The sequence below is a fragment of the Oncorhynchus nerka genome, linkage group LG24 (genome assembly GCF_034236695.1).
Source record: "Oncorhynchus nerka isolate Pitt River linkage group LG24, Oner_Uvic_2.0, whole genome shotgun sequence".
Taxonomy (NCBI): Eukaryota; Metazoa; Chordata; class Actinopteri; order Salmoniformes; family Salmonidae; genus Oncorhynchus; species Oncorhynchus nerka.
Genome location: NC_088419.1, coordinates 32849995 through 32874372, shown reverse-complemented (window position 1 = coordinate 32874372; position 24378 = coordinate 32849995). Strand labels below are relative to the sequence as shown.

General features: G+C 42.3%; 1 protein-coding gene across 1 annotated transcript; it reads right to left on the bottom strand.

The window, feature by feature from the left end:
* Positions 1-805: 805 nt before the first annotated feature.
* On the bottom strand, positions 806-24378 carry LOC115107870 (kinesin light chain 1-like). The gene is made up of 15 exons (XM_029631583.2): positions 24220-24378; positions 16387-16447; positions 15402-15681; positions 14155-14394; positions 13051-13126; positions 12456-12684; positions 11503-11590; positions 11184-11285; positions 10667-10840; positions 10216-10315; positions 9924-9970; positions 9686-9765; positions 8745-8853; positions 6343-6507; positions 806-3402 (listed from the first exon to the last, which is right to left on the bottom strand). The coding sequence occupies exons 3-15, from the start codon at positions 15678-15680 to the stop codon at positions 3289-3291; spliced, it is 1803 nt and encodes a 600-aa protein (XP_029487443.1). The 5' UTR covers position 15681; positions 16387-16447; positions 24220-24378; the 3' UTR covers positions 806-3288.

Here is a 24378-nt window from a genome sequence, read left to right as displayed (position 1 = left end):
AGAGCTGTGCTTTTTGCTCTTGTTATTTGCTTTTTATGTGTGCTTTTTGTGCCTTAAACCTTGAATTTTGAATCATACAAAACAAGTGTTTTTCCCCCCAATTTTGTTTCATTTGATTAAAAACCAAGCATAGCCTCCCCTCTCAATGAAGGCTGTTTTTTTTTATGTCATACCCAATGCATTCGCCAAGTGGTCAAGACTATCGATGAAGTGTTTGGCTTATGAGACCGCTTTCAAATACATCTTAATCACCAATAAATCTTAAATCACCAGAGCTTTGTTAAAATATCAAATTTGTCAAAACAGTGAATACATCCTGTGCAACGTCACACCTACAGTATGTAGGGTATTACAGCGCATTTTATTATTTGGGATGTGCGTTAAAACTCCATACATGTAGGCTATATAGGCCTAACCATCATGGAACGAGAGCTGAGATAATCCGGTGAAACTCATATTTAGAAGCATTTAAGTTATTTTCCTGTAACAATGGCTTGTTTTCCATTTCATTTGATTAAAAAAACAAGCCCCTATAGTAGGCCACCCTTACCCTAGTATAATGTGTCTATTGTATTTTTCTTATCCCGGCCATGTATTAGCCAAAGAGCCTATCCATAAAACATTTCTAAAATGTATACTTGTGACTTGCCAATATTCACAATTAACATAGGCCTACCTGCAGTGCATAACATATGGCTTGTATCCATTTCCAAAGACCACCTCTTGTCCAGTTGCCAAAGACTCGCTCCTCCAAACACAGGCTATTCAACATTTTCAGTACTTTAACGCTGTATCGACAGTAGGCCAAGGCTATATCTTGTTTATTGAGAACATGCCTCACACATACAATACAATTTACGGGAGACTAGTATTTTTTATTTGCGGATAAGTGCGATGCATAAAGGCCTATACTCATTGAAACTAATTACAACAATCTTGACTGTCAACACTCCAAAGATATTGAGCAAACAGTGGATTTTTTTTAATACTGTTGCCTATCACTAGTTACTGTTGCCTATGCTATTTAATAAACTGTAGTATCAATCCACAATGGACTAGGATGAGAATATTCTGTGCCCCTAGCCGAATTGGAGTTGATGACAATGCAATAATATACAGAATTTGCGAAAAATGCATGAGGTATTAAGCCATGGAATGCCTTGATTGGCCAGTGAGCCGCCAAGCCCACATTACACCTAAAACGTGTTTATTCATCAAAACCCAGCCCTTTCGGCCTTCTGCCAACTATTGTGTTCATTACTGCTGTGAAAATAGCAAAAATATTTCTGACACACCCCTGGACCTATAGCACTATGCCAGCACTTAGATTTACCATTTGCATTAGGTTTCTTAAAATAAAACCCTCAAACATTAACTATTCTTGTGATTGAGCACACCTCTTTGACCTGTGTGCCCTGAGTTAGTCCAAAAAACTTGACTGCTGACATGCAAAACATTTTGGGACTGTAATTAACAGTGGACTAATTTAAAAAATACCAAAATATAGTTTTTCAGTGGATTTTTCCTTTAAGGCCAGGTTTCAATCTTAAGCTACAGCCTGCTTGACGCTTAACGGTTGATTCCAATTGAGCTCACATCTGCAGCGTTTACCTTGAATGAGATATCTGTGAACGTGATTGATTTGATCTTTCCATGACAGACTGACCAGGTAAATCCATGTGAAAACTATGATCCCTTATTGATGTCACTTGTTAAATCCACTTCAATCAGTGTAGATGAAGGGGAGGAGACCAGTTAAAGAAGGATTTTAAGCCTTGAGACAATAGGGACATGGATTGTGTATGTGTGCCATTCAGAGGGTGAATTGGCAAGACAAAATATTTAAGTTTGTTTAAACGGGGTATGGTGGTAGGTGCCAAGTGCACCGGTTTGTGTCAAGAACTGCAACGCTGCTGGGTTTTTTCACGCTCAACAGTTTCCCTTATGTATCAAGAATGGTCCACCACCCAAAAGACATCCAGCCAAATTGACACAACTGTGTGAAGCATTGGAGTCAACATGGGCCAGCATCCCTGTGGAACGCTTTCGACACCTTGTATAGTCCATGCCCAGACAAACTGAGGCTGTTCTGAGGGCAAAAGGGGGGGTGCAACTCAATATTAGGAAGTTGTTCCTAATTTTTGGTATACTCTGTGTTTATATTTAAATGCAACTACGATGTGAAATTTTCTACTTTTTTCATCCAGCAGGTGTTTAAAAATCACATGAAAATCACATGAAAATGTGCACAACCTGGCTCTTAAACATTTCTATCATTTCTATAGTTTTTACAGAGAAATGTTCACATATAAACAAGACATTAAATGAAACGTAAATGAAGGGGTTGAGAATGTCAGTAGCTTGAGCCAAGTCATGTCTACGACATATATAAAGGACGTCACGCTGCTTGCTTAGCGAGTACCGCTTCCCCTTGATCGACTCATATCGAGACTTCCAACTCAGGACCTCTGCCCCGCAAACACACGTGACCTCCCTCCTGAAGTGTTCTAACCCGTGGCACTATTGAAAAGGACTTTTCCAATGGCGCAAGGAGTGACACCCTCAGGTTAAGCAGTGAGTTTTACAGTTCTCCCATTTGCTACACATAGACAGATAATCAAAGGGCGCATCTCAATAGTTTGAAGCCATCCCTACTATAGCTTCTGCCAATGGGTACTTTATGATAGGGAAGGACTAGAAAAGCAAACAAGCTTGAGCTACCATTACATTACCAATACCCAGGTGGTGCAAATATGGCTGGCATAGAATAAGGCGATGGTACTGTATCAGAATCTCACAAGGCTTTAGGGTTGGGACGGTAATGGCCAAGCGTTCCATCTAAAGCTTTGTTCAGGCCAGTCATGTTGAAAGGGAATCAAAAGAGTACCAACAAATGGGAGCTAAGGGCTAGGATTCAGTCATTGTCTTTCAACAGGTGGCGCCACTCCTACTTCTTCGACTGTTAGTCCCTCTACCGATCAGTGCAAACACAAATTATGCTATCTGATGTAAGACAATGGGGTTCTGTTTGAAACAACCACAGCCTAGGCGCATAATGACTGTATTTCAGAAAGTATTGCATTTAGTAATATGGCCCTGCTTTTTTCCCCACTAGGTTGTATATTGTTTATACCTATCCAATGCTTTCAGATCTACAAGTGCCTGGGGGTTAGGGGTTAGGCATTGTTAAATTGAGGCCTGGGCCTTGGTGCCCCATACATGCCCACTGCCCCGCCCTCTGTTGTGGCAAGGGTGTGAACTGTGAAGCCTAGTCAGACATGGGACTGGTTAGCCAGGGTTTTTGTCCCCCTTCAGTCGGCGGACGAGCTTCTCGCTGCTCCGTCGGATGGAGGCTCGCAGCTTACTGAAGGAGCTGCTTCTCTTCAGGGAGCCACGGTCATCCTACAGGGAGAGAGAGCAAGAGAGGGTTACACACACATGCTCACCCACATGTATGCATGCAACTGCTCATACACATGTATGTATGCACATGCTCACACACCACACGCACATGCTCGTACAGACACAAACACACACACCAGTCGGGGCTGCTGAGGGGAGGACGGCTCATAATAATGGCTGAAACGGAGCGAATGGAATGGCATCAAACCATGTGTTTGATACCATTCCACTCCAGTCATTACCACGAGCCTGTCCTCCCCAATTACACACACAGGCCCAATTGTCTGTATACATGTACATATACACTCATGCATACTCTGGGTAGGGCTATACAGTCACACTGTAGGCAATCAACTGCAGCACATACTTTTATAGACTAAGCGTTTTCACAGGCTGCCCAATTCTGATATTTTTTCCACTAATTGGTCTTTTGACCAATCACATCAGATTTTTTCACATCAGATCTTTTTCACGGCTGATCAAAAGACCAATTAGTGAAAAACAGATCAGAATTTCGCTGCCTTTGTAAACACAGCCTAAGCAGGACGATCTGGATTTAAACCAAATAGCAAATTTAGAGCAGTTGAAGGGAGAGCAGCTCATAGTAGAGCTGGAATGGAATGAATAAAATTAATGTGTTTGATACCGTTATATTAATTATGTTCCAGCCATTACAATGAGCCCGTCCCCTGATTTTAAAGTGACACAACAAGCCACTGCTCTCTTCACTGACATTTTCGACCTCTCCCTGACTGAGTCTGTAATACCTACACTACAGTTCAAAAGTTTGGGGTCACTTAGAAATATCCTTGTTTTTTTAAAGAAAAGCACATTTTTTGGTCCATTAAAATAACATCAAATTGATCAGCAATACAGTGTAGACATTGTTAATGTTGTAAATGACCATTGTAGCTGGAAACGGCTGATTTTTTATGGAATATCTACATAGGCATACAGAGGCCCATTATCAGCAACCATCACTCCTGTGTTTCAATGGCACGTTGTGTTAGCTAATCCAAGTTTATAATTTTAAAAGGCTAATTGATCATTAGAAAACCCTTTGCAATTATGTTAGCACAGCTGAAAACTGTTTTGCTGATTAACTTCTTGGATATAGGGGGCGCTCTTTTAATTTATGGATAAAAAAACGCTCCCGTTTTAAACAAGATATTTTGTCACGAAAAGATGCTCGACTATGCATATAATTGACAGCTTTGGAAAGAAAACACTCTGACGTTTCCAAAACTGCAAATATATTATCTGTGAGTGCCACAGAACTGATGCTACAGGTGAAACCAAGATGAAATTTCAAACAGGAAATGCCCCAGATTCTGAAGGCGCTGTGTTCCAATGTCTCCTTATATGGCTGTGAATGCGCCAGGAATGAGCCTACACTTTCTATCGTTTCCCCAAGGTGTCTGCAGCATTGTGACGTATTTGTAGGCATATCATTGGAAGATTGACCATAAGAGACTACATTTACCAGGTGCCCGCTTGGTGTCCTCCGTCGAAATTATTGCGTAATCTCCAGCTGCGTGCAATTTTCCATTTGGTTCAGAGGAGAAACCAAACTGCCACGAATGATTTATCATTGAATAGATATGTGAAAAACACCTTGAGGATTGATTCTAAACAACGTTTGCCATGTTTCTGTCGATATTATGGAGTTCATTTGGAAAAAAGTTTGGCGTTGTAATGACTGAATTTTCTGTTTTTTTTCTTAGCCAAACGTGATGAACAAAACGGAGCGATTTCTCCTACACAATTAATATTTTTGGAAAAACTGAACATTTGCTATCTAACTGAGAGTCTCCTCATTGAAAACATCCGAAGTTCTTCAAAGGTAAATGATTTTATTTGAATGCTTTTCTTGTTTTTGTGAAAATGTTGCCTGCTGAATGCTAGGCTTAATGCTATGCTAGCTATCAATACTCTTACACAAATGCTTGTGTAGCTATGGTTGAAAAGCATATTTTGAAAATCTGAGATGACAGTGTTGTTAACAAAAGGCTAAGCTTGTGAGCCAATATATTTATTTCATTTCATTTGCGATTTTCATGAATAGTTAACGTTGCGTTATGGTAATGAGCTTGAGGCTATAATTACGCTCCCGGATACGGGATTGCTCGACGCTAGAGGTTAAAGAAGCAATAAAACTGACTTTCTTTAGACTAGTTGAGTATCTAGAGCATCAGCATTTGTGGGTTCGATTGCAGGTTAAAAATGGCCAGAAACAAAGAACTTTATTCTGAAACTGGTCAGTCTATTCTTGTTCTGAGAAATTAAGGAGATTCCATGCGAGAAATTGCCAAGGAACTGAAGATCTTGTACAACGCTGTGTACTACTCCCTTCACAGAACAGAGCAAACTGGCTCTAACCAGAATAGAAAGAGGAGTTGGAGGTCCCGGTGTACAACTGAGCAAGAGGACAAGTACATTAGATTGTCTAGTTTGAGAAACAGACGCCTCACAAGTCCTCAACTGGCAGCTTCATTAAATAGTACCCGAAAAACATCAGTCTCAACGTCAACAGTGAAGAGGCGACTCCGGGATGCTGGACTTCTAGGCAGAGTTGTATAGAAAAAGCCATATCTCAGACTGGCCAATAAAAAGAAAAGTTTAAGATGGGCAAAAGAACACAGACACTGGACAGAGGAACTCTGCCTAGAAGGCCAGCACAGCTCATAGTAATAAATGTCTGGAATAGATTGAATGGAATGGCATCAAACACGTGTTTAATGTGTTTCATACCAATCCATTTATTCCATTCCAGCCATTACTATAAGCTGCCTTTCCTCACCACGGAAAAACTTGACTCGAGTTGAACTTTTGACGGACAAAAACGGACAATTGATGATGAATGCATATATACGATTTCATCCTTGCTCATGAGTCTCTGTAGCCGTAGCCTGAGCGGTAGAGAATTGTACTCTTCCTCACCCCATTCCATTCCAGACTGCGGCTGACCTCCTCTCCCCCATGTAGGCCACTGTTGTACTTCACTGTGATCACCTCAGAGGTCAGGCTCTCACTACTGCTGCATTGGTGATCCATGGCCGTGCTGTTGCTGGAGGCCTCGGCAGCTAGAACACACCGCTTCTGGCTCTATACACACACAGACGCACACACAGATGAACCCATGATTGCATGAGCGGGCCTAAACTCAAAAGCATGCATACACACAAATGCATAAACACACACACATCTCATGAACACATACAACATGGAAACACACAGCAATACTACTAATTGTGGGAGGATAAACATATCCTGGCCATTCCCTGGCCAGGTATTTCCTAAACCTTCACATTTCATTGGTATTAATAAGTCACTTGCGGGTGAACTCGTTTCCTACTTGTAAGTGGTTACGGTTGTATGTATATGATCATTCCTCACAATCAAATGCCGACCGCATTATCTCCCAAGAGAACTCTCCTCCGTTATTGTCACAGCCGTGTATATCGCCCTATAAGCGGATACCAAGATGGCCATCAAGGAACTTCACTGGACTTTATGCAAATTGGAAACCATATATCCTGATGCTGCATTTATTGTAGCTGGGGATTTTAACAAAGGTTATTTGAGAACAAGGCTACCTAAATTCGATCATATCTATTGCAGTACATGACCAATTGGAATCCACGCTTCAAGATTGCTTTGGTCACGTGGACTGGGATATGTTTCGGGTAGCCTCAGATAACAGCATTGACGTATATGCTAACTCCTCAAGCGAGTTTATAAGGAAGGGTATAGGAGATGTTGTACCCACTGTGACTATTAAAACCTTCCTTAACCAGAAACCGTGGATTGATGGCAGCATTCACGTAAAACTGAAAGCACGTACCACCGCATTTAATCATGGCAAGGCAACACGGAATATGGCCGAATACAAACAGTGTAGTTATTCCCTCCAGATTACAAAAAGAAAACCATCCCCGTCGCGGACATCGATGTCTTGCTTCCAGACAAATTAAACAGCTTCTTTGCATGCTTTGAGGACAATACAGTGCCACCGACGCGAACCGCTACCAAAGACAGGAACAATGGGGGCCAAGGTAACTGAATTAAATTACCATCGCCCTGTCACACTCACTTCTGTCATCATAAAGTGCTTTGAGAGACTAGTCAAGGATCATATCACCTCACCTGTCACCTTAGACCCACTTAAATTTGCTTACCGCCCCAATAGGTCCACAGACGATGCAATCGCCATCACACTACATACTGCCCTATCCCATCTGGACAAGAGGAATACCTATGTAAGATTGCTGTCCATTGAATATAGCTCAGCATTCAACCCTCCAAACTCATCATTAAGCTTGAGTCCCTGGGTCTTGACCCCACCCTGTGCAACTGGATCCTGGACTTCCTGATGGGCCGCCCCCAGGTGGTGAAGGTAGAAAACAACATCTCCACTCCGCTGGGGCCCAACAAGGGTGCGTTCTCAGCCACGCCTCCAACTCAATCATTAAGTTTGCAGACGACACAACAGTGGTAGGCTTGATTACCAACAACGATGAGACAGGAAGGCAAAATGATCATCAAGGACAATAACCAAGCAAGCCACTGCCTGTTCATCCCGCTTCCATCCAAAAGGCTATGTCAGTACAGGTGCATCAAAGCTGGGACAGAGAGATTGAAAAACAGCTTCTCTCTCAAGGCCATCAGATTGTTAAACAGCCACCGCTAGCAAAGAGAGGCGGCTGCCTACCTACAGACTTGATATCATTGGCCATTTTAATAAATGGATCACTAGTCACTTTAATAATGCCACTTTAAGAATGTTTACATATCTCACATTACTCATCTCATATGTATATACTGCATACTGTATCCTTCACTATCTATTCTTTACTATCTATTGCATCTTAGCCTCTCTGTCACTGCTCATCCATATATTTGATATTTCTATATTCTCATCCCATTCCTTTACTAGATTGTGTGTATTATGTTTTGTTGTGGAATATGTTAGATATTAGGTTTTGTTGTGGAATTGTTAGATATTACCTGTTAGATACTGCTGCACTGTCGGATCTAGAAGCAAAAGCATTTTGCTACACTCGCAATAACATCTGCTAACCATGTGTATGTGACCAATAAAATCTGATTAGATTTTTTTAGGAATTTCATTATGAACAATACATTCATGTGGACCATACTATAACTGAACACTTGCCTTTTTTTTCCCTTCCTAAAAATAAATCTAAACTGTAAAAATAAATCAAACAAATAATAATAAAAGTTAAATAAAACAATTATATTAAGTTAAATAATATATATTATATTATATATTATATATTAAATAAAATATATATATATTTTTAAATGCAGACCGAACCCACTTGTTTAGGGGTGTGAATGGCCGCCGCCTCCACTGTCTCTGCTGCCTTCAGTTTGCCCTGTCGCCTGTAGAGGGCTCCCAAGTTCCTCAGGGTGTTGGTAATGGTGGCACTGCACGGGGTCAAAGGTCAGGGGTTGTGTAAGCCAGGTAATATTCATTAGTGTACACCATAGCAAAACCTTTTGCAACAGAAGTCTTTCTTGTTGGACAATTCCAGGTATTCCTTCCCCGTTTCGGCCTGTTTTCTTTCATTTCATGCCTAATACGACCCTAATGGAGTAGGACGAATTTGCCCAGCCTTAGGCACAGATCTAGGATCAGCTTTCCCGCCCCAACTCCTTACCTTAACCATAGGGAGGGAGAATGAGAAACTGACCATACATTAGTGACTCAAGGGACAAATTCAGCATACTCAGTCAGAAAACTACTGGGTAGATGGTGAATCTTTAAAAAAAATGTTTTACTAGGCAAGTTAGTTAAGAACAAAATCTTGTTTACAATGAAGGTCTACCAAAAGGCAAAAGGCCTCCTGCGGGGACAGGGGCTGGGATTTAAAAAAATAGGACAAAACACACATCACGACAAGAGAGACAACACTACATAAAGAGAGACCTAAGAAAACAACATGGCATGGCGGCAACACATGACAAGACAACATGACAACAACATGGTAGCAACACAACATGGCAGCAGAACAACATGGTAGCAGCACAAAACAGGGTTTCTTGGGCACAGACAACACAAAGGGCAAGAAGGTAGAGACAAAAATACGATATAGGAACGATATAGGAACGACTTCTTGGTAATGTTGTCTCTAGATGCTGATCTTGAGTCAGTTTAGTATTTTCTCCACTAATGGTTAAGGTTGGTATTAGGGGAGGGGAAGCTGATCCTAGAGCTGTACCTAGTGGAAATGTCACCCGGAGCATGGAGATGACTGACCTGTCCACTTTGCGAGTTCTGTCCCAGCTACCTTGATCTCCTATAGACAGGCCTTCTCTCTGTCTGCCCTGAGGAGCACACTTTTAAACATGGTCAACAGGAGAATGGTGAATAATGGCTCAGTTGGTTGGAGCATTGGTTGCTGTGCAGGTTATAGTCCAGTGTGGGCAGATTGTTTACTATGGTTGTAATAGGTGAAATGAGATTTGATCAAATATGAGGGGCTGAGTTTGCTCACCTGTTCCTCCCTCTCCTCTGCCTGCATCCAGATGGACTTGACCTCCCCTGTATCGACAGATAAATACACAGACAGACAGACAAGTTAACTGGTGTAATGGAACCAATAGAATAGCCCCCAAAGTGCAAACCCACCCATCCAGCATGCAGGCTAAGCGAAACACAGCACACCTCAAGGATTTGAAAGAGTTAAAGTACTATTTCAACCCAGGTATGGCTGGGAACTAGAGGCATTTTCCATACTTTTTTCAAAATAAAAACCTGGATGGAAGATGTAAATGATGGGTCCTTACCATTTGTATAGCCACTGGCCTTCTCGTGGGCATGGGTTAGGATATCTTTGAACAGCACTTCTGCTTGTTTAAACTTCCCCTGCTTTAGGTAACAGGAGGCCTAAGAGAGGAAGGGAGATACAGTGGGGCAAAAAAGTATTTAGTCAGCCACCAATTGTGAAAGTTCTCCTACTTAAAAAAATGAGAGAGGCCTGTAATTTTCATCATAGGTACACTTCAACTATGACAGACAAAATGAGAAAAGAAATCCAGAAAATTACATTGTAGGATTTTTATGGTCTTTCAAAATGGAGTTCTAGCCCAGGCACTGTTTGGGACTAGATGCTAGTGTCCCGGTATTTTCCTTTCATCATTCCAGCACACTTCTATCAACTATGACGGATGCTTAACCAAGCCAGACCATTAAAACTCAGCTCAGCTCAGTAGTGTGGAAGGGGTACCAGACTCTCACCAGCTTGTTCTTGGTTTTAGCCATGTTGGGGTCGTCGGGGCTAAGCCTGGTCTGGTAGATGTCCAGGGCCCGTTGGTAGTGCTGCTCCACCTCTCCATATTTCCCCTGGTTCTGGCACAGCAAGGCCAGGTTGTTCAGCTGCTTGGCCACGTCAGGATGCTCCTTACCCAGTATCTAAATCAACAAGGGTTAGGAGTTTAGGGTAGGATGAGCTATTTAGATAAATGCAGACACACAGGCACACACACAGTTTACATTTATATATTAGTCATTTAGGAGTCACAGACTGACCAGGTGAATCCAGGTGAACGCTATGATCCCTTTATTGATGTAAACTGTTAAATCCATGTTTTATTATTATTTTTACAGACAGGCAGACAGGCAGACAGACAGACAGACAGACAGACAGACAGACAGACAGACAGACAGACAGACAGACAGACAGACAGGCAGGCAGGCAGGCAGGCAGGCAGGCAGACAGACAGACAGACACACACTCAAACACCTAGTGACCCACCTTCTCCCTAATCTCCAGCGCTCGTTTACACAGTGGCTCGGCGTCTTTGTACCTCCCACTCTTCCCATAAAGCACAGCCAGGTTGTTGAGTGTAGCAGCCACCTGAGAGGAGGATAGGGAACATTAGACACAGGGTCAGTGACACTCACACAGCCGCTAGGTCAATGACAGCTACAGTGACTAGTAGCTGTCAGCCTTAGGATTGGAAGGGGAAGCAGGTATGGGAGCAACACAACAGTGGGGTCAGGGACAAACACACACAAACACAAAATTATGGTCATACACACACATAGACACAAAGTGATGGTCATACACTCACCGCCGGGTGGTCCCTGCCAAGGGTCCTCTCCCGTACCGCTAGCGAGTCGTTGAGAAGGTTTGCTGCCTCTTTGCACTTATTCTGGTCCCTGGAAGGAGAGGGGTGGTTACTAGGGTATCGCCACGGCAACCTCAGGGTAAAACCAGGGTTAGGGTTGCCAGATCTTGGCTGTTTTCAACAACAACAATGGTTCCCATCATGTGAGGAGAGTAACTGACTATTTATCATGTTAAACCCGAATGCTTTCACTGTCAAACATTAGGCTGGGATTGGGCTGCAGAGTTGGTGGATCGTGCTTTGAATGAAATGGTGTGGCTGGCAGGTAGGATTTCCACACTAAATCATACAGACAGAAGAAAAAACAAACATTTGTGCCTGGCAGCTATTCCAAAAAGGCGGAGCCCATGTCCTTATAAACTTCCTGCATCATAATGTGCTTCAACACTGACATTTGACACCTGATATTTTTCCTCTATTGGCAGCCACTGCTTCTTTGAAGTTTAGAACCTGCTAGCCCATTGCCATCTGTGGGAAAGCTAGGTGCCCCCTACATGAGGAATGCACAAAACTGGATCAATTACTTAGCTCATGTCAGCTGTTGTCTATTCAAAAGTAACATAATTCTAAATCGATGGTACCATAACGTTGACCAATTCATTTTGGGAAAAATAAGAAAATATTGATATTCATATTTAGCCATATATGACTGGAAGACCATAAGAGCACTCATTGAAGGATGCATAACTTCAGTGTAATAAAGACAATAGGCCTATGCTGTCATCACTATGATATGTTTTATGTTCTCTGATCAGATTCTTTCCATTACAAACACTATCCCATCTTACTCTTATCAAACTGGTGGAACAATATCTCATCGGAGAACATAACTGAATATAACGCAGGATCGTTCCTGTGGTCCGTCATCATATTCTCCGGCATCCCGTGGGGCTCACCTGTAGACTAGGGCCAGAATGTTAAGCATGGTGGCCACATCTGGGTGCTCATGTCCGGAGGTCTTCTCCAGGTCCTCCAGGGCCTGTTTGCAGAGAGGCACGGCCACCTCGTAGCGACCCTGCGAGGCGTACTGGATCACCAGGTTGTGGAGCGTACGCAGACGGTCTGGAATCTCGTAGCCACCCTGGTTGGCGGCAGCCATCGCCACATTGCTACTGTGCTGCTGAACTGAAGGGAATATGGAGTCTACCTTATTTAATGACATAGAAACTGTGACCATTATCTCTACCGCTAGTTTACTAGCTAGTAATACTAGCTTGCTAGCTTCTAATACATGCAACAAATAATTTGTGACACTGACAAAATAATACCACCAACACCATTACAACAATTAGTAATTGTACTATTGTCGTTAGGGGAATAAAATGTATTTTGTTTTTATTTTGTGACTATCATTGCTGTTACTGTTAGTGTTTCACTGTGCCAGAGAATGTTTGAAAGCTACATAGTAGGCCATTCTGATACTGAATACGATTCTAGTTTAGATTACGGTAATAATCCCGGTCTCTAATCCCCTGCCCACCCAGTGCTTACTGCCATGGCCCTGGTTCTCCTCTTCGTCATTGTGGAAGAGGTCATCCAGTGTCTCCTTGCTGGAATCCATCTCTTCCTGGTGAGTAAAGCTAGGGTTGTATTATCACTATCGTTAGCGCACACACAGCTAACAAGAATTGTTCCTAGAACATGAGGTTAAGTTCCCACTCCTGTCTGACTGAGAAGAAAGCCCAACAAAACGTTATGGGAACATATCAGGTGATTCATGTTCTGGATACATTGACAATGTGGAAGAAAAACGTCCCTGTTCATGTCATCACCCTACAATTTTTGGGACTGTCCTGGAATGGTTTTGCGAGAAAATAAGTTGTTAGAGATGCTAGAATGCTATCTGTAACATTGATTAATTGTTCTGGGAACCAAAAGTTGTTGGCTTGGCATGCATTCACACATTCTGTGGCACTGTTGAACCCATGCTTGTCTCCAAAAGTCTCCTCTTTAGTACCTTGACAGAAACTCTGGCTTCTTCTGTGCCTTCTGTTATAGCATGGATCCCACTGCTGCCACCAAAAACCAGGAATCATATTGTCTGACCTGCATTTGAGTTTAAAGTTCTCAAACATGATCTAGGAAATGTTGCTGTCTGTAGGGACTTAAATCCCAGTGGCTCCCGAGTAGCGCAGTGGTCTAAGGCACTGCATCTCAGTGAAAGACATGTCACTGCAATCCCTGGTTCAAATCCAGGCTGTATCACATCTGGCTGTGATTGGGAGTCCCAGAGGTGTGTTGTCTGGGTTTGGCCTGAGTAGGTTGTCATTGTAAAAAATAATTCAATGACGGCCTAGGAACAGTGGGTTAACTGCCTGTTCAGGGGCAGAACGACAGATTTGGGATTTGAACTTGCAACCTTCCGGTTACCTGTCCAACGCCCTAACCACTAGGCTACCCTGCCGCCCCAATATACATATTTATTTTTTACAATTCCTGATGGCTAAATGGGGTGGATTAATGCCTGTAAGTTTGTTTTTGATCTGATAAAATGTATTTATGCTTTACTTGAAATCACTTGAACATCTCGAAATAAACTATGATGAAAAATAAGAGAATCCTAATGTGGTGCTGTGGCGGTGACTATTGACTCACGGGGGACGAAAGGTCATCGCCGTCATCATCATATCGCCGGAGGCAGCTCATGAACTCCAGGTGCTTCCTCTCCTCCTCCAGCTGTGCCACACTCTGCTCGCTCTCCTGCAGCCTCCACTGTGCCCTGGCCAGCTCGTCCCGCAGCCACTGGTTCTCCTGGCACAGCTGCCTCACCTGAGCACGCAGCTTCTGCTTCTCCGCCTCCACCATGCTAAGGTGGGCCGACAGTGCCAGCAAGACCTAGGGAAGGGGAGGTAGGAAAATAATTATTGGAAAAGACAATATGGCCGCCAGTCCACCCATCACACTTGCATGGGAATGTCCGTTTTCGTAATTCTATTTCTATGGGGGAAAACCCAGATAGGCCTTTAACCTGAAACTGCATAGGTTTTTCTTACCATGTCTTGCCTTATGGTTTGTTCAAGATAACTGGGAAATCAGAAAAATAAGAGGTAAAATCATGACGTCAGGGATATTTAGGTTGGAAAGTCGGAAAGAGGCCCTAGTTCCTGAGTTGAAATTCCGAGTTGGAAGACCGTTCAAAACTATTTTTCCCACTCGTTGCTAGTTTTTCCAGAGTTCCTAGTTGTCTTCAACACACTGAAGTCGGAAGTCAGAGATTTTTGAGTTCCCAGTAGTTTTGAATGCTGCATTACTGTGGCTGACATCAAGCAAGTATCATCTGACCTCCCATGACATGACCTCAACCCTAACTTGATACATACTGACAATACTATGCAAATTGCTCTAAGCTAAAGAAAGCTTACCCCAGCTGCCACAAGCAGTACCCTTAACCTCTGACCTCGGTCAGGTCCATCAGGCAAAACAGAAGTGAAACAGGAAACACAGTGGCTAGCTACAAATTGAACAACGCGTTCTCCTCCTGACAAATGTTAAGATAGACAAAGAATGAGAAACAGATATTCTTGATCCAAAATCTGAGCGCAGTCCCACATGTGATTTTGACTAAGAGACTGAAACATTAACTTAAGAGTTTTGGCATATAATGTACCATAGACATCTGATCTGCACATCACCCACATAGGCTGCTACAGCCACAACGTGTTTGTGCATTTTTTATTCCTGCCACATGTATAAACAAAATAATTGAATAAAGAATTTTACTTTTCTACACAAGAGATATCCTACAAAAGTCAAGAATGTTTTTGCCCTGCAGACATTTATTACATCAGCAGCATCTGTTCTTCATCTGCAAATTGCAATGATTACAATTCAATGTATCTGACCTGCGCTTCGCCCAGCCCAAGCTCTAGGGTGTCCAGCGAGCGGCGGATGGCCCTGGCCTTCTCCTGGGCAGGGCTGGGCTCCTCGTGGTTCTGGCTCCCCTCCACCTCCAGGCAGTGCAGGCTCCCCAGTAGGCCCTCCAGGAGAGAGTGGTGCTCTAGTCTCAGGGCCTCCATCCCCTGGATCACCTGCCTGGTCTGGCCCAGCATCTCCTCCTGAGTTGTCCTACGATCACCCAAGACCCTCTGTGGTGCCACCAAGGCAGGTGCATTTTCATACATCCTGGAGAGGGATGGAGGGTGGGGAAGAGAGGACATGGCGAAAAAAAATAGGGATTAGGTCCTAATTCAATTAAATTAGAAATAGATTGTGTAGAAGAACCCCATTTTCTCTGGGCTTCGAGGGCTGCAGCACTGCTGGTTTTCATCCTTCCCCTCTTATCTGGGACTGATTCTGACCTGGGACACCAGGTGAGTGAAATCTGTGGGAAATCCATGTCAATTCATTAACTACAGATGCAGTATTTTATGCACACTGCACAGCATGTTGCACTCACCTGGGTAACAATCTGTGAGAGAAAGGCAGACACAAAATCATTTAATTTCCTGATGATGATGAGGATGTGTGGCATTTGTTATTTCTTTGTAATGCAGTCAAATATTTTTCCCAATGTCATTTGGACCCAGGAGAGTGCAGCATGCTGTGCTGATGTTGTGCTGATACCCCTGATGTAAAACAGTTGGCTGTTAGTGCTGTACATTATCAATCCAGGAAGCTCTGTTATCACACACCAAGTGTAATGTAAGATGATCAGAGTTCATTTTGGCAGTAGTTATTCTACGGTCTTCTTTATTTTCCCCTTGTGTTGTCAATCAATAAAATGACATTCTCTTTGCTGCGAGAACACACAAATGAATCATAAACGTGTTAACAAGAGCCGGGTATTTAGTTTAACTTGAAAACAGCAGTATATTTTGTTAAACCTACCTTAAAATGAGAATTGGGAGACAGAGAGACGCTGATCCTAATCCTGTGTTGATGTGAGGCACTGTAAGTACAATGAAGTAGTGTGATGAAAGATTTGTCCACAGCTTAGCCACACCCTATGAGTAAGACAACAAACTAAAATGGCACTAACACACACCCAATTAAATACAGTATTTGGATCGGCAATGAAACATTGTGCATATACTAATACAACACACACACACACACAAGCACTCTCTGTCTTTCTCTCTCAAATTTAGAGCCATGGACTCTCACTCACAAACTCCCACAGAGTCCCAAACTCATCATCTCAAGCTCACCCCAGTCTCGTTCACAGCTAAAATGAGATATTCCCATAGTACCCTGACCCCCTGCAGAGGGGTCGCTGGCTAACCCCAAGGAATGCTTTTGTGAATGGGCACCGTGGACGGGCCACAACAATGGCCTGACCCACTCATTATACAACCCCTCCCAGTATGATTTGGGGGCAGAGGTTTGAGTCCATCATAATAGGGGGGGGGGTTGTGTGGAGACGGAGAAGGGTGCTGCTACAGACATATCATAAGAGGAGGGATGTGCAGTCTGCAAATGAATGAAATGTTGTCCTATTTGATTACCGTGGATGGAATACATTATTATTCATTGTCCTATAAGATCAGTGGAATATAGTGAAAGACATACCTGAGACATTATTGATTAATATACACCCTGTATAATTTATGGGACCAATGGAATTAAATATGAGATAACACATATTGAAGCCAATCCATACACATCATAAAAAAATGAATATCCTCATGTGGCTAACTGTGATATAAATACACATAGAGCTATCATCATTTATAGATGTGACATCCCACAGCCACAGTATCCTGGTGCTGCTCTGTGCCAGAATGTTAGCGGAAGTCCATTGTAAGAGTCATGGTGGCTAATAGATAACATTGTCTTCTCTGTTTCTAGGCTATAGCCTATTAGTCACCAAAACAAAGAGTTCCATGCCAACTGTTACTAGGACAGCTGGACACCGCCTCTTGAATGAGTGGGAGTGCTCCTGGGTTTGAGGCACAGTGGAGGGCCCAAACTACCTACCGTGTGACGTTCAAGGCAACTAACTGCCTTCGAGAGAAAAGCTCTGTGCATACTCAGGCTGTACAATTGATGTACAACGCATTTGACAGAATGGTTGGTTGCGATATAACGGATACAGTATGTTAGTTACACAACATAACGTTTGTCAGTCTTGAATTTAGGCATGAGAATAGCATGCTATTCACCCGCTATTCGTTTTGAGTGAAGATGGAATAAATGTAGGCGTGGCGGAGCAGTGTCTACAGAATAAGGTCTAGCGAACAAACCCGTTCCAAATGGAAAAATAATCTACTTCCGATAGAAATTACACCATTCTCCATGCACTGTCGTTTACAAGTTGATAAGAGCTAGGTAATAAATGAGTAATCCGTTTGGATAAGGGAATGCGAAACCAGTCATATGGCAGCAAACTGAAGCAGTAAAGTTTATGAAATCCTGTACCATTATGCATAATTTAAATTGTATGGCCTTTTAACTTGCAGGGATGGGCATTCTCTAATGTCTTCATTATAGGCTACCCTGACTTTATCTGTCTCCTATTTATATCATGTTAAATATCAGTATTGACAATCAGTAGGCCTAATAACCAAACAAATTAAAATGCAAATGTACTGTTATTTCCCTTCAGTTGGCCTACATTATTATTCCATATTGTTTCATTTACCTTCATTTGCTTCCTCTGTAAATGACGGCATGGCCATGTGCTTGTTGCTGAGGATCATTAGTAACAGTTGATAATATATATATTTTTTAAATGTAGGCTGATTAAATCGTAATGGAGTGGAGCGCAGACCAAGCCGTAACAGTTTGAAACCGACCTATGGCGCAATACTAGGCCGCGTCATCAGACAGTTTCATGGATAGTGTAGGCAATAGACCGGGGAATAGGCTACTATTGTACACTATTCCCCTTATTATAATTATATGTAGAATAATCTTCCAACCTTAACATGGGTTGAAGAACTGAAAGTGTAAATTTCTTTCATGAGTAAAGGCTCTCGAAACATTTTTTTAATGATTCATAAATACCTTACTAAACCTAAATACTCTACATCATTTTTCTCTACCAATTGATACTGAAACAGAGACGAATATGCATTATTTCAACGGTTTTCTTCAATTGATCCCTATTATTCTGAACCTGTACTCTCAATATATTCTAGCGCGTCGACAAAATTCAAACTAAAAGGTGTACCGCATTAAAAGGGATGGTTTAAGGTAAATATACTGAAAACCCCATTGAATTAAATAATCTGTTGGCCAGGAGGTGGGAGGGTTTTCAGCGATTGAATGAAATGTATTCAGAACGCGCAAGGTAGCCACACCTGCAGAGCCAAATAAGGTAAGTCTGAATACCAAATACTGAGAAGTGCGTAGGAAAGGCATAAATTCTTAAGTCGGGATCGGGGCCTTATACATTTTATACGAGCTACAAAATATTTTAAAAGTGGAGGAGAGAGTGTCGCTGCCTGAGTTTAAAGCTCTTATAGAAGAAAATGTCATTGACCATTGTAATTGTATTTAATGTATTGTATTGTGCTCTTGTGTTATGTGTACACGCTGACTACTTCCTGCTGACATCTCGTCAGGTGATCCTCAAAACCTCAAGGGTTGGTTAAATAAAGGTTAAATAAAACATATACATATGCCCATCAGGGGCACACTTAGTGTCTTGTCTCACATCTTTATACTGGTTTCATTCTGTAAGCCTCGAATGAACAATGAAGGTCAATTGTTTATATTAATTTGCTCATTTGGTGAAACAGCACAAATATAATTTAGGTTAGTACAATCATAGTGTGGCACTTAGATCACTGCTATGTGTTGGCCTAAAGACAGTTATTTGACTCATACAAAAGGGTACACCAATTGTCTTTGAGGTGGTTGAATGAATGGAGTGACAGGGATTTAATCAGACCTTCTACATTGGTAAACACACAAAGATTCACCAACCTCGTTTAGAGGAGATAGCTATCCCACAAATGATTCCTTATTCACTGTGCACTTTTTGGTAACCTTGTTCAATATTGAACCAAAGATTCTGATTTCTGGTTCTCAACCCACTCTTTCTCCCCAATTGGTACAGAATAAATGGAACTCACAAGCAGATGCATGCATTACACAGGAAGTCACAGCAAGTTATTATGAAAAGTCATGTGAACATATTTTTTATGTTGGGGAGAGGGTTCATTTTACTACTGTCAAACAAATTATATTTTATGTCCAGGTTCCAACGTGAATAATATAAACTGTACACAGGTGCCTTGACACCTTACCTAACCAATAATTTTGCTAACTCAATGAACATGCAATGAAAACAGTGGTGAAAGAGATCTTTACCACTGTTGTTCACTGTAAGCATCTCCTAAAAAGGTACTTCTGCCAGGAAGCTACTAGAATGTAGAGAAGAGCTCTGCAATCCTGTTCCTGGAGATGCCGTATAGTAGGTTTTCACTCCAACCCCAATCTAGCTCACCTGATTCTAATAATTAGCTAGTTGATAAGCTGAACCAGGTAAGTACAACTGGGGTTGGAGCGAAAACATACAGGAGGGTAGCTCTCAGGAACAGGTTTGTGAATCCCTGATGTAGGCTATGTGCTGTACACTGTATAGTCTATTTGCAATGTCAATGAAATACTTGTAATATAATGGTGGCAAACAGAAAGACATATTTTGGCTTTCATTTCTGTATATAAAACAGGGATGAAGTGAATTGAATAATACTTGGTTATTTGAATAGATCTATATGTATCTTTCTATTTGTATGTTATTGTCAGAATATTATTTCCTGTATCAGATATGGATACTTTTAAAATATGGTAATACTTTATCCAGGTATAATGGTTTATAACTTGTTATACAGTTGAAGTCGGAGGTTTACATACACCTTAGCCAAGTACATTTAAACTCAGTTTTTCCACAATTCTTGACATTTAATCCTAGTAAAAATTCCCTGTCTTAGGTCAGTTAGGATCACCACTTTATTTTAAGAATTTGAAATGTCAGAATAATACTAGAGAGAATTATTTATTTAAGCTTTTATGTCTTTCATCACATTCCCAGTGGGTTCCTCAACTTCCGGCGCCGACAGAGATGGCCGCCTCGCTTCGCGTTCCTAGGAAACTATGCAGTTTTTTTTTTTTTTTTACGTGTTATTTCTTACATTAGTACCCCAGGTCATCTTAGGTTTCATTACATACAGTCGAGAAGAACTACTGAATATAAGATCAGCATCAACTCACCATCAGTACGACCAAGAATATGTTTTCCGCGACGCGGATCCTGTGTTCTGCCTTACAAACAGGACAACGGAATGGATCGCATGCAGCGACCCAAGAAAACGACTCCGAAAAAGAGGGAAACGTAGCGGTCTTCTGGTCAGACTCCGGACAAGGGCACATCGCGCACCACTCCCCAGCATTCTTCTTGCCAATGTCCAGTCTCTTGACAACAAGGTTGATGAAATCCGAGCAAGGGTAGCATTCCAGAGGGACATCAGAGACTGCAACATTCTCTGCTTCACGGAAACATGGCTTACTGGGAAGACGCTATCCAATGCGGTGCAGCCAACGGGTTTCTCCACGCATCGCGCTGACAGAAACAAACATCTTTCTGGTAAGAAGAGTGGCAGGGGCGTATGCCTCATGACTAACGAGACATAGTGTGATGAAGGAAACATACAGGAACTCAAACTTCCTGACGGGCCGCCCCCAGGTGGTGAGGGTAGGCAACAACATCTCCTCCCCGCTGATCCTCAACACGGGGGCCCCACAAGGGTGCGTTCTGAGCCCTCTCCTGTACTCCCTGTTCACCCACGACTGCGTGGCCACGCACGCCTCCAACTCAATCATCAAGTTTGCGGACGACACAACAGTGGTAGGCTTGATTACCAACAACGACGAGACGGCCTACAGGGAGGAGGTGAGGGCCCTCGGAGTGTGGTGTCAGGAAAATAACCTCACACTCAACGTCAACAAAACTAAGGAGATGATTGTGGACTTCAGGAAACAGCAGAGGGAACACCCCCCTATCCACATCGATGGAACAGTAGTGGAGAGGGTAGCAAGTTTTAAGTTCCTCGGCATACACATCACAGACAAACTGAATTGGTCCACTCACACTGACAGCGTCGTGAAGAAGGCGCAGCAGCGCCTCTTCAACCTCAGGAGGCTGAAGAAATTTGGCTTGTCACCAAAAGCACTCACAAACTTCTACAGATGCACAATCGAGAGCATCCTGGCGGGCTGTATCACCGCCGGAACGGCAACTGCTCCGCCCTCAACCGTAAGGCTCTCCAGAGGGTAGTGAGGTCTGCACAACGCATCACCGGGGGCAAACTACCTGCCCTCCAGGACACCTACACCACCCGATGTTACAGGAAGGCCATAAAGATCATCAAGGACATCAACCACCCGAACCACTGCCTGTTCACCCCGCTATCATCCAGAAGGCGAGGTCAGTACAGGTGCATCAAAGCTGGGACCGAGAGACTGAAAAACAGCTTCTATCTCAAGGCCATCAGACTGTTAAACAGCCACCACTAACATTGAGTGGCTGCTGCCAACACACTGTCATTGACACTGACCCAACTCCAGCCACTTAATAATGGGAATTGATGGGAAATGATGTAAATATATCACTAGCCACTTTAAACAATGCTACCTTATATAATGTTACTTACCCTACATTATTCACCTCATATGCATACGTATATACTGTACTCTACATCATCGACTGCATCCTTATGTAATACATGTATCACTAGCCACTTTAACTATGCCACTTTGTTTACTTTGTCTACATACTCATCTCATATGTATATACTGTACTCGATACCATCTACTGTATGCTGCTCTGTACCATCACTCATTCATATATCCTTATGTACATATTCTTTATCCCCTTACACTGTGTATAAGACAGTAGTTTTGGAATTGTTAGTTAGATTACTTGTTGGTTATCACTGCATTGTCGGAACTAGAAGCACAAGCATTTCGCTACACTCGCATTAACATCTGCTAACCATGTGTATGTGACAAATAAAATTTGATTTGATTTGGATTTGGGTTAGAAGTTTGCATACACTCAATTAGTATTTGGTAGCATATCCTTTATGTTTAACTTGGGTCAAACTTTCAGGTAGCCTTCCACAAGCTTCACACAATAAGTTGGGTGAATTTTGGCCCATTGGTCTTGAAAAGAGCTGGTGTAACTGAGTCAGGTTTGTAGGCCTCCTTGCTCGCACATGCCTTTTCAGTTCTGCCCACACATTTTCTATAGGATTGAGGTCAGGGCTTTGTGATGGCCACTCCAATACCTTGACTTTGTTGTCCTTAAGCAATTTTGCCACAACTTCGGAAGTATGCTTGGGGTCAATGTTCATTTGGAAGACCCATTTGCAACCACACTTTAACTTCCTAACTGATGTCTTGAGATGTTTCTTCAATATATCCACATAAATTTTCATTCTCATGATGCCATTTATTTTGTGAAGTGCACCAGTCCCTCCTCTAGCAAAAAGCACCCCCACAACATGATGCTGCCACCCCCATCCTTCACGGTTGGGATGGTGTTCTTCGGTTTGCAAGCCTCCCCATTTTTCCTCCAAACATAACGATGGTCATTATGGCCAAACAGTTCTATTTTTGTTTAATCAGAACAGAGGACATTTCTTCAAAAAGTACGATCTTTGTCCCCATGTGCAGTTGCAAACTGTAGTCTGGCTTTTTTATGGTGGTTTTGGAACAGTGGCTTCTTCCTTGCTGAGTGGCCTTTCAGGTTATGTCGATATAGATCTCGTTTTACTGTGGATATGGATACTCTTGTACCTGTTTCCTCCAGCATCCTCACAAGGTCCTTTGCTGTTGCTCTGGGATTGATTTGCACTTTTCGCACCAAAGTACGTTCATTTCTAGGAGACAGAACGCATCCCCTTCCTGAGTGGTATGACGGCTGCGTGGTCCCATGGTGTTTATATTTGCGTACTATTGATTGTACAGATGAACGTGGTACCTTCAGGTGTTTGGAAATTGCTCCCAAAAGATTAACCAGACTTGTAGAGGTCTACAATTTTTTTCTGAGGTCTTGGCTGATTTCTTTTGATGTTCCCATGATTTCAAGCAAAGAGTCACTGAGTTTGAAATACATCGACAGGTACACCTCTAATTGACTCAAATGATGTCAATTAGCCTATCAGAGGCTTCTAAAACCATGACATAATTTTCTGGAATTTTCCAAGCTGTTTAAAGGCAGTCAACTTAGTGTATGTAAACTTCTGACCCATTGGAATTGTCATGCAATGAACTATAAGTGAAATAATCTGTCTGTAAACAATTGTTGGAAAAATTACTTGTGTCATGCAAAGTAGATGTCCTAACCGACTTGCCAAAACTATAGTTTGTTATCAAGAAATGTGTGGAGTGGTTGAAAAACGAGTTTAATGACTCCAATCTAAGTGTATGTAAACGTCCGACTTCAACTGTAATGTTTTATAACAAGGCTTGCGTTGTGCCTCGCCATGAATACATTTCTCAACCAAACTGGCTGTTATTTAGCAGATCATGGAGATGATTATAAGTCATTATAAAGTGGTCATAATATGTTGCTCCTGACAAGTAGGCCTTTTAATGCATTATACCTGAATGCTTACTGAAAATATGTCATTTTATTTCTAGGGAATTTCATGCATATCATTCACATAACGACATGTTACCGGTACGCCAAAGTAGCCTACATTCACTTACCTCCAAATGTGGAGTGGATTCCATTCGACTAAAGACACTGAGTATCGTCGGTGTTGTCTCTTTGACATCGCTTTAGTGCTGTGGAAAACATCCAATCGATAGCGTATATCGTCCGGCAAAACTCCGGCTACGTGCTCAAATTCGCCCTGGATTCAAAGT